Genomic DNA, 15,559 nt, shown 5'->3' on the forward strand with positions numbered 1-15,559 from the left:
TGCCCTGCTCACTCCCTGTCTCACGGTTCAATGGCCCTCTCCCCCTGGCTGAGACCATATGCAAGGCAAAGACCCAAAACAGTGAGTGAAGGTGTAGGTCTCTGTAGACTCAATAGAACCTGGTGCCCACTGACTTTTAGCTCCAGTACAAGTGGCTGCTTAGCCTTGGTTCCTTCCCAGTCCAGCTGGGGCCTGGGCTAAACACCTTTTTCAAGCAGCTCCCCTCCCCGCTCCTTGGGCCAGCTAGCTTGAATGCATCCCACTGCTACCATCTTGGTTCCAGGATTCGGTGATTTAAATCATTTGCAATGGCTAGAGAAAGAAAAACAGCCGGTCCTGATTTGGGGATAGAGGAACAAAATGAAGGTCAGGCCCTTGTAATATGGAGTAGCTAAGAGGGGTTCTCCATGCCTTGTCTCTGTTCCTATCCCTTGCCCCGAGTCTTACTGCTTCCCTCCCTCCCGCCCTCTCCTTATCCCCCACCCCACCCCATACCAAACATCTAACATCCTCCCCGTCACCCTCAACATCCCCTTTACATGCAAATATATCAGAATCCTGTGCATCTACATCTACCTCTTTTCCTACGTTTCTCTACCTATTTATACAGCGCTTATGTACATCTCTATTTCAGTTCTTCAGAAATGTTCCTTTCTATACAAGGATCAACTGCCAGCTCCGGGCTGGAGTGACTGGTGAACCCCAAGAGGTTCACAGGAAGTGAGGAAATAGAGGAAGTTGGAGTTGACTGGCCCATCCTCACTGGGAAACCACTTCTGCAGCCTCCACATCCCAGTAGAGACGGGCCTGAGCCATCGAGTTTGGCCTTGGATCCGAACGTCTCAAAGTCCAGACGTGTTTGGATCCAAGGATTTGGTTCTAGCCTACCACTAAAACAAAAGGGACAAGTCACCCATGTGCATCTTCCTCCTTTGCCTGTGCACGGTGTACTGGCAGACGGCGATACTGCCTCCTTTTGCTGGTGTCTCCTATCCAAAAGCAATGGACAGCTGTTGACCTGGGCTGGGGTTAGTTACGTTTCCCAGCAGCTAACATTGAGCATTAAAATCCACTGCACCAACAGCAGCTGCCAAATCAAAGAGTGTATTATTATTTATATCACTAGTGCTTATGAGCCCTCACCATTCAGCTAAAAAGGGCAGATAAGAGGGAGCCACCTAAGCTGCTACAGAGAGCATCTGTTAATTATGAGCCAGAAAGTTTTACTAGTTTTTGTCTCTCCTATCTGGACTGTTGGGCCAGAAGTGTAGGATTTCTGCCCTAGTGATCGCCAGGAAAAAATTAATTCCAAATTTAATCATCCTAAATTGGGATCATCGGCCTGGCTCCCTCCCACCCACCCCCCGACTTGCTCAGTGAAAGCTTCCACCACCCAAATGGAAGGGCAAATGGAAAAACAAAATGAAACGGTCACCAATAAACAGACCCAGCTAACATAGTAATGTCTGAAAACTCATTATGGAGGGACTCCAATAACCATTCATGAGGAGGGAAGACACAGCCCTGCCACTGGAGGTCCTGTCCCTGAACGTCGGGACAGCCAGTGAGGATGATCCAGGGTGATCTCAGCTGCCTCATGGGGACATAGGACAAAAAAGTTGAAGAAATACAAATTCTAAAACCCCAACCAATCCACTCAGACTGATGCTGTCCAGGGAGCAATTCTAAAACAGCAGCAGCATGAGACTCGAATGCAGTCACCTTGTCCAGAAGCCATTGGACAAAGACAAACCTGTGCTGGAGAAAACTAACCATGTCCATGCTCTCTCTTAATCCACCGCCCTCCTTAATCTCTCTGACCCCTTAAAACCCGGGGGGGGGGGCACTTTTCTTTCTCCTCCTTTCCCAACAATAAGAAGGAATTCTAAAAATGGTTTGTGTCTCAAATAAAGAGCAAATTCAGAATGAAAGCAAAGTCACCGGGCATAAAATACACCCAAGTCTGGAGAACAGGCCATATGTACCCCTGGGGTAACAGCACTGACTGCAGTGGACTTACAGAAGAGATGGATGTACCCACATATATTCACTGAGGGGGAAACGATGTAAACCTCTTTAGGAGATGCCAAATCCCCATATAGGTGTGCTTACTAATCCCTCAAACTAACACCACAGCCGCTGCAGTGGTACAGCTCAGCACACCTCAAATAATACATTAAGCTGTGCATTACATATTCATTAGATAGTTTCAGAGAGTTAATTGATGGCTATTTATTAAAATCAAGCTTCTGCTTGTATGAGACTGTCATTAGACCTCAACAAACAGGGTCAGTTTCCCAAATGTACATTTTTTAGGATACATTTCTTTTTAGTTATATTGTTTACTGAAGTTAATGGAGGGACTCCAAATTTACACCAGTGCATTGGGGACCAGAATCTCACCGTTTAGGCCTCTGAAATCCAATTTCTTCAAGAATTTTGCATCCACACGAGTGTCCCTGAACAAATGCCATGATTTTTGCTTATTGCCCAGACAATCTTGCAACTTCCTGATATGTTGTACTAAGTTGGAAAAATCCTGCTTCACCTCTATAATGAATTTGGGACTACAGGTCAGGCTCTCTGCCAAGCCGATAGGGGCTGGAACAGGAGAAGGAGGAGCGAATGACCCCCTGCAGACTTAGGAGTGGTACTAGTGGGCTCTGTCCTTCAGCCCTCCCTGGCCAGCCCCATCAAATGTACATCACAACAGCCCCATCAAATATGCATTTTTAGTGCATCTTATCCTCAAAGGACTTTACTAATAGTAACTAATGAATCCTCACGACAGTCCTGTGAGGTAGTTAAATTAATATTATTGTCCCCATTTTACAGATGGAGAAACTGAAGCAGAGAGGTGAAGTTACTTGCCCAAGGCCCATAGAGGGAGCCAGTGGCAGAGATGGGAATAGAAATCCTGACTCCCAGTACTATGCTCAAACCACGCCTTTCAGTTCCATTTCATAAGGGATAACTTCACTTACCAAGCCTACATTACATATGAAGTTCAGTAGCCATCACAACACAATTTCCTGCGATCTGCATGCGTGTCTGACTCTGCTTTTCCTCCACACTTAACTAGAAACAGGATCATCGTCTCCAATTCTCCCTGAAAGTATGGCTGAATCACAGTCCAGTGCCACGGAGATAAACTGAGACATCACAAACAGACATAGCGCCTTCAACATACTGAGAACTGCCTCCAAAACTCACAACAGGAGAATGGAAGTAAGTGACCAAGGAGGTATTCCAGTTGCTGTTCAGGTAGCAAGCTCCAGACACTGGAAAATTATCATGGATTCCCATAACCAGGACTTCCTGTATTAGTGAAAAGAAGATCCAAGAAATCTGGGAGTAAAAGACAAGGTGCTCGATTCTGCATCTGGGGGCAGCGTCTGACTGGTATGTCAGCACTCACAAAGGATATTTAGACATCTGATAAATACATTGCACTGCTAACCTGTGAATTTATAATGCATCCAGCACCATGGTATCTGGAGACTATCTATACATATGATGACTATACAGGTCATAGCATTTTCCATCTGAAGATCTCAAATCATATAACAAACATTAATGACTAAGCCTCATAGCTCCTCCTTGAGATTGGGATACAAATCCTATTTTATTTTACAGGCAGGGAAACTGAGGCACGAAGACATTAAGTCACTCACAGTCTATGGCAGAGCTGGGAACAGAAGCCAGGTCTCTAGAATTCCAGTCCGGTAGCTTAACTGCAAAGTCATTTTTCTCCAAGTGCCTACTTTACATGCAGGTATAAACCCCCAAATCCACTTACTAAGTCTCTCTCCGCACACCAGTACACTTTGCTTATAAACATAAGACGTTCTCAACAAAGAACAGATTTGCAAGGCAAATTTGAGTTTCAAAGAGTTGGGCCTAAATTTTTCAAAAGAAACCTGCAGGGCTGGCTGGAATGCCATACGAAGCCTGCGCTCGGAGGAGGTCAGGAGGACCCCACCACCCCCCAACTTTTACAGAGCAGTTTAGTCAGTTCTCCTCTTTTCTCAGAGAGGGACAACTAGCCCTTTGCAGAGAAAACTGTTACATCAGGGCATCCAGGTGCAATCCTGGGAGATAATATACATTTGCTTAACAAAATAAAGTGAGGGAGGAAGTTCTGCTTGGCTCCTCCCTCCCCCAGTTTTAAAAGGAAGTCTAAGATATAGTCAGATTCAAATACTACTACTACTAACAATATTAAAGTCATAATCAAACTTTTCCTGCTTCAGTCAGTTGGCTGTACTTACACGGCTGACACTCATGGTCTATATCTGCGGTACAACTTCACTGTTGATTTGCAGAAATGGTAGCAGTGCACCTGCACTCCCATCCCCCACATATTGTTGCCCATGGCCTCAATCACCAACACCTAGCTGCAATAGGAAAAGTTGTCATGTAAAAAAATCTGGCCACTGAGATTATGTGGAAATGGAGCTGAAGGATTGTGATGGGGAGAATTCTTACACAGAAATATTCTACACAGCAGGAAAACCAACTTCCCCAAAGGTGCAAAAATCTATGGATTTGATGTTATGATCTTGTAGTATTTACATTCTTGACAAAGCAGGAGTGCTCTGTAGAGCCAGATGAAAAACATTCCTGCTGTCGGTGGTGCCTCACGGTTCCCGTGAAACTTTGTTTTTTTGGATGTTGCCTGGGATTTTCAGGCAAACCAATAAAAAGGGAGGTATTTCCATGGGGGATGGCCATAATTTTACTGATGAAACAGCAAAAATTTCCTACTAGGACAGGTTTACAAAAAAGGAGTTTGGCCCAGGAATTTTTCTGCCATGTTAAATAAAAAGCTGTGTTTGCAGCTGAGCAAGAAAAAGGCAAAACATTTTCAACAGGGTAGAAACGGGAGAACAGTTGGCATCCTTTGGCACAGCTCAACCATCCCAGGTTGCCAAGGTGAAAAGAACCCCACCCCCACCCACCCATGTAGACCATTGAAGCCAGATGGTTGTGAAAGTAGTTTCCAGAATGAAAGGAGAGGCCATTTGCCATAGCACTGGCAACATTTGCTATGGTTGAAGGGGCCGATATTTTTTCCCTTCATGCCCATCACCTCCCCCTTCCCCAAACATTAACCACAATAGTAGCTAAAGTCAAGGAGATGGGGAGGAGGCAGCTGTAAAGGCTAAAGAATAGTTTGAAAAAGGAAAGATGCTTCCATGTGGCTCACTGGCTGGATTTCCCTTTCCAGGGTCCTATATGGCTCACAGAACTGAAAGAGATGGAGAAGGCAGCAGCTCCAGGTCTCTAATGGTTGAAGGCCATGGAAAGCAGGGGGCTGTCTGCTCAAAGTGTCTGCACAAGAAACAAACCCGTAGAAAACTGACCACGTGAGCTGGCATATTCTGCCAATCGTCCCTGCATCTAAGTCCTCTAGGGCTACATAAGTCAGGACAGTGAGAGGGTCTTGGAGACAGTCATCCCAAGAGACCCAAGATACTGCCCTGTTAATATGAAGAGCTACCACGATTAACCCAGAAAGTGCTCGAAAAGTAAACATCCTGCATGGACGGTTACAAAGCAAGAGCAGAAGAAAGAAGGGTCTTTGCAAGTGAAGTGAAGTTTGCCCTGTACAGAGAGTCAGCAGAAGGCCTATGCACCTCATCAAAATAGAGCTTCCGGGAGACTTGAGTGGTGCGTAGACATTGTGCTACCCCTCTGCACAGGGACTAGTTTCACCTATAGATGGGAAGCAGTAGTAAACAGCCTACCTCTGTGCAGTGCCACCAACTGGAGGGCGTCCAGAGTCTTGTGACATTAGCATATTTGGGTACAGATCCACAGATTGGGAACCTTGCAGACGGAGGTTCCTGGAAAACTTTGTGGTGGTACCTACTGCCAACTGCTTCCTTCCCCATTGACAAAAAGTCTTTCTAAAAAGACAGCTGTCCTGTTGGACTGCGGCTAGAAATTAGTTTCTGTTTTTCTCTCTGGTGCGAATATGGGCTCAGTGTTTACACCTTGTGTGCAAGTGACATGAAATCCAATCCAGGTCCTAGTGAAGTCTAGGGCAACCCTTTAAACACACAGTAACCAAAGAAATACGCATTCAGGCCACAGGCAGGGTTGGTTTCCCACCTAGCCAGAGCCACCAACTGTATACTTGCCAAAATGCCTCAATCCGTGCTCAAGATTCAGATTGTTATCCGAGTATCCTCCTCTCTCTTGTGAGCAAATTTGTCTCATTTTGGATGGAATTTTTTAAGTTGGAAAAAAAATACCACTGTTTATCACAGAGTTCTCTCCGCTGTGGTTTGAACCTCATCAGGATTTTGAGGTTTGAAAGTGTTCAGTAATTTTTATTGTTGTTTCTGAACATCTGATGAGACTGGAAACAAAAACCTTAATAAAAAAAAAAGTCTTCTTGGGATATTTCTAGGTGAAATTTTTAAATTCACCTAACAGCTTGACTCACTGATATTGCTTGATCTAAACTGTTCATTTTTACAAAGCATCTGAAACTCTTAGATGCATTTCCAAACCACTGAGCCCTTTGAGGTTCAACCATTAGCAAGAATAATAGTCAAAGCACGTGTTAACCATAGCAAGACTGGTAAAAATGTTGTGGCCATCCCACTTGAAAAAAAAATCAACCTTGGGAAGTATACAAGTGAAAATCCTGTGCCTTGGAGATTCTGTGCAAAGAAGTACCTAGGTCCTCCCACAATTCACCTGAGACACCCACATGAAATACTTTAAGTATAACCGGTTTATTCCCAGGCAGGCTACGATCTTAGCACTCCAGCACAAGGGAACAAATACACAAAGACCTGGATGCACTGTTTGATCTTGCCACTTAGAAAATACCTAAAATATTTTTGAATATAGGAATATAATAATACTTCGCATTTATATAGCACTTTTCATCTGTAGACTTCTAGGTGCTTTACAAAGGAGCTTAAGTATCATTATCTCCATTTTACAGATGAGGAACCTGAGGCACAGAGTGATTAAGTGACTTGCCCAAGGCCATACAATGAGCCAGTGGCAGAACCAGGAATAGAAACCAGGGATCCTGACTCCTAGCCTCACATTCCATTCACTACACCAGAGTTGCCCCTTGTATATAGACTTATGCAATCCAGAGAGAAACTGATGGACATGTGAATCCGTCAAACTAATCTGAGTAGAAAATACACTCTGGTGAAGAATTGGAATGGCACTGGTAAAAGGAGGAGAACATAACTCCTCAGACTGAATCCTGGGAGTGTTAAAACCCAATGCATCTATCACATTCATTCTAAAACTGGGGTGGAGTTGGAACAGGGGAGGGGACATATCAGCAACACATTTAGAACTGATGCAAGGTGACAGAATTTGTTTCTACTGCTTGCAGCTAGAAGCAATTATTCAGCTACGGGGACCAAAAGTTACCTTCCAAAAGCTCTCAGGCGTTGTTGTGTTTGCCCTGTTTACATTAATCAGTGGGGCAATGGATTGGAAGATGCAGACTGAAGTTCACAATTTTGGGGAGGGGGGGGGGGGTACACCAGTTGAACCATTTCCATTCACACACTACACAGGAAAAAAAAAATCAGTTCTCTCCCTTCACTTTGCAGCAAGGTTAAAGAATGCAAACACTCCTGTAGTGAGATCTTGTATTCTAAGACTTCATTAATTTTACAAAGTGAACTACAGAATGTTACTAAGAATAATAATAAATTGTCAACCTAAACCCCCTCCTCAAATTTGACAAAGTCTAGTTTGAGATAGAAGATCCTTGGATTTAAATTCCGCCCTCCACCCCCATTTTTGCAGGTTTGCAAAGAGAGGTTACCATAAGTTAACAAGTTTCGAGAGTGTGCATGTACGGGACCTTGCACAATTCCACACATCTACTTATTCTGGAGGGTTTTTTGGGGGGCGGGGGGAGGAGGGGTTGGACAGAAGTAAAAGATCATTTGTGTTTTTGTTACCCATCATCCTCAGGCAAAAAGGTGGAGAGGCCATGAGATTTTGCACTGGTAACGTTTTCTGGGATAATTTTAGAATAATGCATTACAAAATTATCAGATTAACTGGATCATCAGTTCCAATCTGGATTGTTCTGTGTCACTTCATTGTTTTCTCTGGAATCGAAATGATTCCTGTGAATTCAGGCCATTTGTTTACTTCCATGTTCCTACCTAAATACACACTGTATAAATATACATTGTCATCTGCACCGATTTTTTTTTTAAATCTATACATACTTTTGGAAACCAGGATGTAAAATCTCATCCCTCTTCCAGCACTCATAAAACTGAAGCCGTAGCAGAGAGAGGGGATTCGAGGGGCAACAGATTCTTATGACAACACTGAGTTTGAATCCCTCTCACGCTGAGCCCTGCAAGCCCCAACCTCACCTTTTCCTGTTCCAAATGGCAGGGGGTGGGTGAGGCTGGGGTATTTTCCCCTCCATCCCTCTAATTTAGGATATTCCTCCCTCCCACCCCCACCCCCCTATGATCTGCACTAAATGGAAGGTGTCCTATGAAGGGGAGAGCCTCTCCCAGTGGGCAAAGACTGGATGCTGGGTTCCCTGGATGTGATACCAAAAACATTCAGCTTGTTGGTATGAGAACCTAGGCTGAAGCTCACACCCCATCTCTCCCCACATGTGTCTGTAGCTCATGAAATCTCCTCTCCCTCCTCCCCCCTCCCTTTGAACCTTCTCTGGCTGGTGCTATGCTAAAGTAAGGTGGCATGCCCGCCAGAATCATCGTGGTCCACGCTGTTGAGAATAGCTGTCTGGTCCTCAGGGAGCTGCCGGTGGCAAAGGTCATCCTTCAATGCGGAGAGGCGAGCGAAGGGATCCTGACGAGAGTGTCTCTTCTTCTTGCGGAGGGAGACCGCTTCGTCAGGCCACAGTACCTGAGAGTTGGGAAGTTGCTGAACCTGGGAGGCAGAACCATCTGAAGAGGAAGAGGGAAGGAGAAGGACAAGAGGATTAGTTATCTATAACAATTCCATGAGTCGATGTGGTGCTTTACAGAGCGTGTAAAACAAATGCCTGGGCCCGGCCCTGAGAAGCTCACAGTCTAAGTCAGGATAATGTACCAACCTCCGTGGTTTGGCTGGGGAGAAGGTTAACATAGGATGCTCAGCTGACGGAGGAGGATTTTTGGAGGGATTTGATGGAGGATAGGAAGAGGAAGGTTGTTTTAAGTGTAGGGGACAGTGCGAGGGAAGGCACATAGCTCAGCGGGGGAGTAGGAGACAAAGGGAAGAGTCAGGACAGAGGACCTGAGGAGAAGATAAAGGGCTGGAGAAGGAGCAGGAGGAAATGACAGCAGAGATGTAGGTGGAGAGATGTAGGAGGATCTTGAATTTAAATGGACAGAAAGCCACTAAAGGCATTGGAAGAAGGGTCATTCCAGGGCTCTCCAGCTAATTTCAGGACTACAAAGGGAAGTTATCCCCTTCCTCTTCTGGACTAAGATCTGGACTAACATCCCAAGGAAAAACAAAAAAACGAACAGGAGATGGGGCCTTCCGTTTTACAGCTGAAAGGAGCAGGGAAGCCCTTGTGGCCTCATGGAAAAAGAGCCTGCTTCCTTTGTAAGGAATTGTTGAGCAAGAGAATAAAACATAGGTTTTATAGTAGCTCAAACAGAGACCTTCAGACCACGGGCCTGAATCAACTCCCATTAGAGTCAGAGACTTTAATGAGCGTTGGATCAGGCCTCAAATGGAGGATGGACAGGGAGACTAGTGGGGAGTCTTGTGATCCTCACACTCACTGGATTGTTTTCTGGATTTTGAGGAGCCCTTGGATGACTTTTTGGGCTTCTTTATCCGCTGGTATTTCAGAGCTTCGAGCCTCTCAGGTGCAGCAGCGTTCCCGGATGGAGATGGATGTTCTCTAGAAAGGAAAAGCAGACACGTGCCATCAGTGGCCCCCTGTCACACTCCGGCCAGAAGAGTTCTCGGGTGGGGAGGGACCGGTCATCCTCTGCCATGGAAAGGAAAATGTGAGGAATCCGGGACCGATGGAGTAAGGTCAGCCAGCTGCACTGGAGCTAAATACGATGCTGGTGGAAACATGACACCATCTACTCACTGCCTTTGGGACAGCTGTAGTTTCCCCCCCAACACATACACACTTCCCTGTCCACTGTTTCCCTCCCTCTCAAACCATGGATGAGTGTAGGTCACGCAGAAACAGGCAAAGTTTAGAGAGAGGTGTTAGGCTCCAGCCCTGGTTGTTCCTGTGGACAGAATCAAATGCCTGCCGATGGCTAAGCTGTGGAGGAATTGGAAGAGCCACACTGCAAGACAACCGGTACCGAGGCTCACGTCTTAAAAATGCATTTGTTTCTGTAATTTCAAAACCATTAAAGTAGGTAGAAAGGGGCAGATCCTATGTCCGACAAGGCACTTCTGGGAACCCGCATCAAGCCCCTTTAAAGAAAGAGAAAGCAAAAGGCGTATGGAAACAGGACAGCGGCACCCATGTTACCACTATGCACATCGCCAGCTATGGCAACAGTGGCCCAGACAGACAGAACGCAAGCAGTGACCCTTCCCTTTCCCAACCCCACAGCAAAAACAGGGACCAAATGGCAAACAGAAACACGAAGAGTTTACAAGCCAGCATTGCTGGGGCTGGCAAGTTGGTACCCCCTTTCAGGATCACGGCTCAGAGCCACAACACACACAATAAAATAAGAGCTGACAGGTTGCTTAATCCTTCGATGCCAGGCTTCTGATTTTCTTCCCCAGTAGGATAAGACATACCATGACTTTGAAATTAAAGTACTTACAAGATATTATCATGAGGAGAGGGGGAGCAGATCTCTATTTCCTACATCGGGATTTTCATTCAGTGGTTTCATTCATGAGTTTCCCCAGCCCATTTCACTGACTTATTGTATGGCTGGTTTATTCTTCCACCAAAGCCTGTTACAAGGTAAATGTTTTCTCTAGAGTTTGGTGCATGAGAAACGGGCTCTTTGTACAAGGTTTTTTTGTGCAGTTCTTTCCAGTCTGCTAGTCCTTCCCTGACTAGATATTGGAAGACAGGACACTGGGGCCAGGTGAGTATAGGAAAACCCTTCCCTCTGGACGAAGTCTGTCCAACTATACATTTTCCAGTTTTCACAAAGTCTTTATTGACTTTCCCATTCTTTTCCTGGTTTCCCATACCTTTCCCCAGCCAGTTCTATCTTGAGGCACCTCTCCGCCAAAACTGAGAGTTTGCTATCCACAAAAGAAAGCGTCAGAGTCTTGACAGTTAGGGCCAGATAGACTACAGACAAGGCCTGTACTGGAGCCTTCAGACAGCTCAGCTGTGACCTGCGGTTCTCTCAAGCCTTGGAGCCCTTTGTTCTAGCGGAGTGCTACATTCCTGACTACCAGGCAGAGTGCCAAAGAGTGTGGGGGTTTTGAGATATGAGCACGTGCCCGTAAGTGAATAGGCCAGGTCCACAAAGTAGTTTTCACTGTGAGACCAAGCCAATATTCAAATCCAGCTCTCCTGAGATGAAAGGGCAGAGATTTAATCCACCAGGCCTCCAATACATTCCCCCTCCCTCTGTCACACCTTTCCAACTAGGAGGAGACGTTCTTTTGGTATCGTTACTGACTCACTGGAGACCACTGATCAAACAGTCTCAAAAATATTGTACCTGCTAAGAGAGGGGTAGCTTGTAACATTTCCTGAATTCCCAGGCTCTCCTCATCCTGGTAGTGTTATCAAATGTCAGCCTATCCCCCATCTCCTGCTATACGCCAGGTAAATGCTATGGTCAGACAAAAAAGTCTGTTCTGCATCTCCTGGGGATGCACAAAGGTTGACCACGCTTCACAGAAATTTCTGAGAGGAAGAGGAAAATAAAGGCAACAATTCTTTCCTGGATGGCAGTTTCAAAGAGTTAGCAGCAGCAAGGAATATTGCACTTACACCTTCCGCCCATCAACTGGAGGGTTCAAAGAAAGAGAGACTGGGCAATGGGAGCAAGAATGGGGTGCCTGTGTCAGATCATGTACACTTCAGTAACACTCCCCTGAAAGGGTTAATCTGAACCCAAATAGGAGCTGGTCCTCTGTTCACACTTCATTGCATTTGAGATTAACCAAGAGTAGTCCAGCACTCTGGGACTCTCATTCGCTCCCATCGACTCCCCCGTGCTCATCGTCAAGACAGCAGAAGAAACTGAGATGAAACCGATAAGCGTGGGGTTGATGGAAGACGACCTGTTCAGAGAGGCAAAACTCACTTTTACTTGCCTGCTGCATGGCAGCCTACGGTAAAAAAGTGGGGGAATTCTAGTTTTCCATACAAAGAGATGGAGAAAGTAAATAGGGCAGGCTGGAGCAGCAGACGCAAAAAAAGATTTGGACAAAGACAATGATTACATTAGCCAGTGCATTTCCCACAGATAAAAGTGCCATCTATGGAGAAAATATGAAAGGACCTAAAGCCGGTCCGGTTTGCCTGACAGTCTGTGAGGAATCTGCACTGTTAATGGCCCTAAACCGAAGCAGCTCTCTTTCACTTTCGGATGCCAGTGTGAACTCTCCTCTATCAGCCATCTGGTTATTTGGAGCCCTCCCTGAGATCAATCGAATACACAGAAGACTCTTCCTGTTCAATGTAGAGTATGAATCAAGAAACCAGCCCCTGATTCAACAGCAGGTCAGGAAGAGAAGGATTTGTCCTTGCAAAGCACAAGAACTTGCAAGACACGAATCCCAATCCCTTGTTGTAATCAGACCAGTCTGGTTCTGAATAGGTCTGGGGAGGACTGAACGAAGGGCGGGTTGGAGTAGATACTTGGATTTTATTCTCTGCTCAGTCACTGCAAGAGCTTGGCCAAGTAACTTATCCCTCAATGTGTCTCCATTTCCCCATCTGCAAAATAAAGAGAATACCTACCGCACATGGGGTTTTGTGAGGCTTAAAGTGTTGCAACATACCCTGATAAAAGACATCACAGAGGAGTTAAGTATCTGTGGGCCAAATTCAGGGCATTTCATCCATCTAGCTGTGAAAATCTGGATGCGGAGATTATTCTTTATTCTCATCCTGTTCAGCTGGTAGCATCTCATTGTAGTCGACATTTGTTCTAGGAGGGAACTCCGAGTGTTTCATATTTACAGAACCGGGCTTCCCATTACTCGATGCTACGTCCCTCATTGCATTTTGGGGCTAAGGCCACAGTGGCATGGTGAGACTGTACGCTGGGACAAGACGAGCTGACATGGGAAGTGGCTTTTGTAGCAGTAGGTGCTTAGCTAGAATACTGCAGGCTGGTGACTTCCAAGGTTTTTAAAGACACTGATATGACTGGCAAAGTTTCTTGATTTTGCTAACAGCACTGAGAAGCATATGGAACATAATGAGCAATTTGATTGAGCAGCTGGGGACCAGCAGATGCAACTGAAAGTGTAAGGTTTAGGGTATAAATCAGCTCCTTTCATATTCACCGCTCAAGCATAGACATCAAGATTTGACGAACGTGCAAAGATACAGATTCTCAGGACCATCTCTGATGGAACAGCTGGAACTCCCCACAAAGCAGGCGGCATTAACTTCAGCAGAGGACAAAACACCTTTTTAGACAAGCCACAATTCCCTCCTGTTGGAACCAAGTGAGACTTTCACCCTCCTAGGATGGGCTAGATTTAGGATGTGTAAGAGCAATGGGACTACAGTTAAATTCCTCTCAGGAAGACAATGTTTGCCTCCAATGGTGAATACAAGGGTTATAGCTTAATTTTAGAAGCTAGTGTCCCCGTAACATCTATTTGGTGTTCTCTGATGAGCCACACGTTATTTTGTGCCGCTGAACAACCACCGATACAGGCAATGCTAATGGCTGCCCTCCTCTGCACCCAGCTTACACACACATTACTCCATGCCTGATTTTACTGAGTTTTCAGTTTTAGGTCAATGGGATACAAGCAAGTGTGTGGCTGCTATATGCGGGCAGGTACTGAGTGAACTTCTCCAAACGGTTCTGACAATGTAACTCACTCCTGACCAAGAGTGACCAATTATTCCAGTCCTGGTCTTCCATCACAAGGTGAAACAGCTTCTGCTCTTTAAATCCTGAACCGAGAAGTAGTTCTAACCTGCAGCACCTATTCCACTGCTGGTCCCCACTGCCACACAACTATACCAATAGCGCTCAGCCCTGAGCTGTAGCAGCCCCTGCCACAAGCCTTTAAGAAGATATTCGCAATTGTGACATTTATGATGCTAGAAAAATGCCCACTAGAGATTAGGATGAAACTCGATCAAACTAATTTCCATTTGTTCTCTAAAATAGGACTCCCCACTCCCACATTTCCAGCCACACACAGAGCAAGTGCACTAAACCCATGTTTCACCATAAATAGAGTTTGACCTCAGGTGTCGTAGATGTAAAGAGTGGACAATGGCAAAGGAAAGGACAGGTACGCTGCGACAGATTTATAGCCTCGCTACCACCCTTTATTTCTGCAGTCAACTCCGACTCTCCTGTTGTGATTGTTTCTAAGACCAGCAAAAAAGACCTCTCATTCCTCCTGCCCCTTTTGTAGTGTTTTGGGCAGCAGCCTATGCACAAAGACCATCCAGAATACACCATGTGTGATGCAGAGGAACCTATCACTGCACTCATTCACTCTGGAGCACTGAGTCATAATAGGGCAAGGTAGCTTTAAAAATGTAGCAGGTATTTTCTACAAGGTTCTGAAGTGAACTCAGATCCCAGAGTCTACAAAGCATCAGGTTTGGGTCAGAAGAACTAATGGAGAAGTTCTCGGTCTTCAATTTACCACACTTCCAGATGAGCGTGAGTCAGAACCATATGGTCAGAAAGTTACTGAAGGCGCCTCACAGTTATTGAGGGAGTGCACAAAACAGCCAGCTTCTGAGTGTGCGAAGGGCAGTATCTAGAAGAGAGGAGCGAGTTACAAAGCTTGCACGCTTCACCACTCCTCCTTAGCAGAGCTGAAACAAGAGTCTCCGGTATCCATAGCAAGAAGGGCTTTATCCCTAGGCTAAAAGAGCAGCTCCACTTGTCCAACCCAGCAAAGAATCTCTGTTGCTCTTCTTCAAATGCCTTTGCATGTAGGAGGTTAGAAGAGTAGCAGACGAAGCCTAGGGAAGAACGGCAACCCATCTCCGCCAGAATGGGAAGAAAAGTCATAAGAAGAGGCAGGAAGATCCCAGGGTGCAATATAAAAGTTTTCCCTCACCACACACGTCTTCCCTGACTCTCTTCCCTTGAACAAACGGGCAGAGAACTTCAGCAACAGCTTGGCGACTAAAGGTCCAGTCTGAAACCATCTAGACAGCCTATATCCCACAGGTTCAAATCCTGCCCAGGTTTATTCCATCCTACACCCTTCCAAGATTATAAACTCCATTGATCAACATGGGGTTCTTTCATGCAAGGAAATATTACAAGCCAAGAGCGGTTGTGTGCGTTGCATGGACACTAAAGATCCCATGAGATTTTTCTTAGGAGTAGGAGTTTCCTTTTCCCCTCCAGTCTTGTGCGGGATTGACTGCTGCCTCCACCCCCAGAGGATGCTGTGGGTGCATCAC

At 45.7% G+C, this 15,559-nt stretch overlaps 1 protein-coding gene across 4 annotated transcripts in view; it reads right to left on the reverse strand.

Moving 5' to 3' along the window:
* Nucleotides 1-499: 499 nt before the first annotated feature.
* IGSF9B (immunoglobulin superfamily member 9B) overlaps nucleotides 500-15,559 on the reverse strand; it is a 106,607-nt gene continuing 91,547 nt past the window's right edge. For 3 of the 4 annotated variants that reach the window (XM_005309982.4, XM_042851932.2, XM_008164570.4), the window contains 2 exons: nucleotides 9,762-9,883; nucleotides 500-8,933 (listed from right to left, as the gene is read on the reverse strand). In XM_005309982.4, coding sequence (XP_005310039.2) covers nucleotides 8,710-8,933; nucleotides 9,762-9,883 — 346 coding nt within the window. In that variant the 3' untranslated portion in view covers nucleotides 500-8,709. The remainder of the gene's footprint in view (nucleotides 8,934-9,761; nucleotides 9,884-15,559) is intronic. The other variant, XR_010593022.1, reaches the window with a different exon arrangement.

Source organism: Chrysemys picta, chromosome 16 (assembly GCF_011386835.1).
Source record: "Chrysemys picta bellii isolate R12L10 chromosome 16, ASM1138683v2, whole genome shotgun sequence".
Lineage (NCBI taxonomy): Eukaryota > Metazoa > Chordata > Testudines > Emydidae > Chrysemys > Chrysemys picta.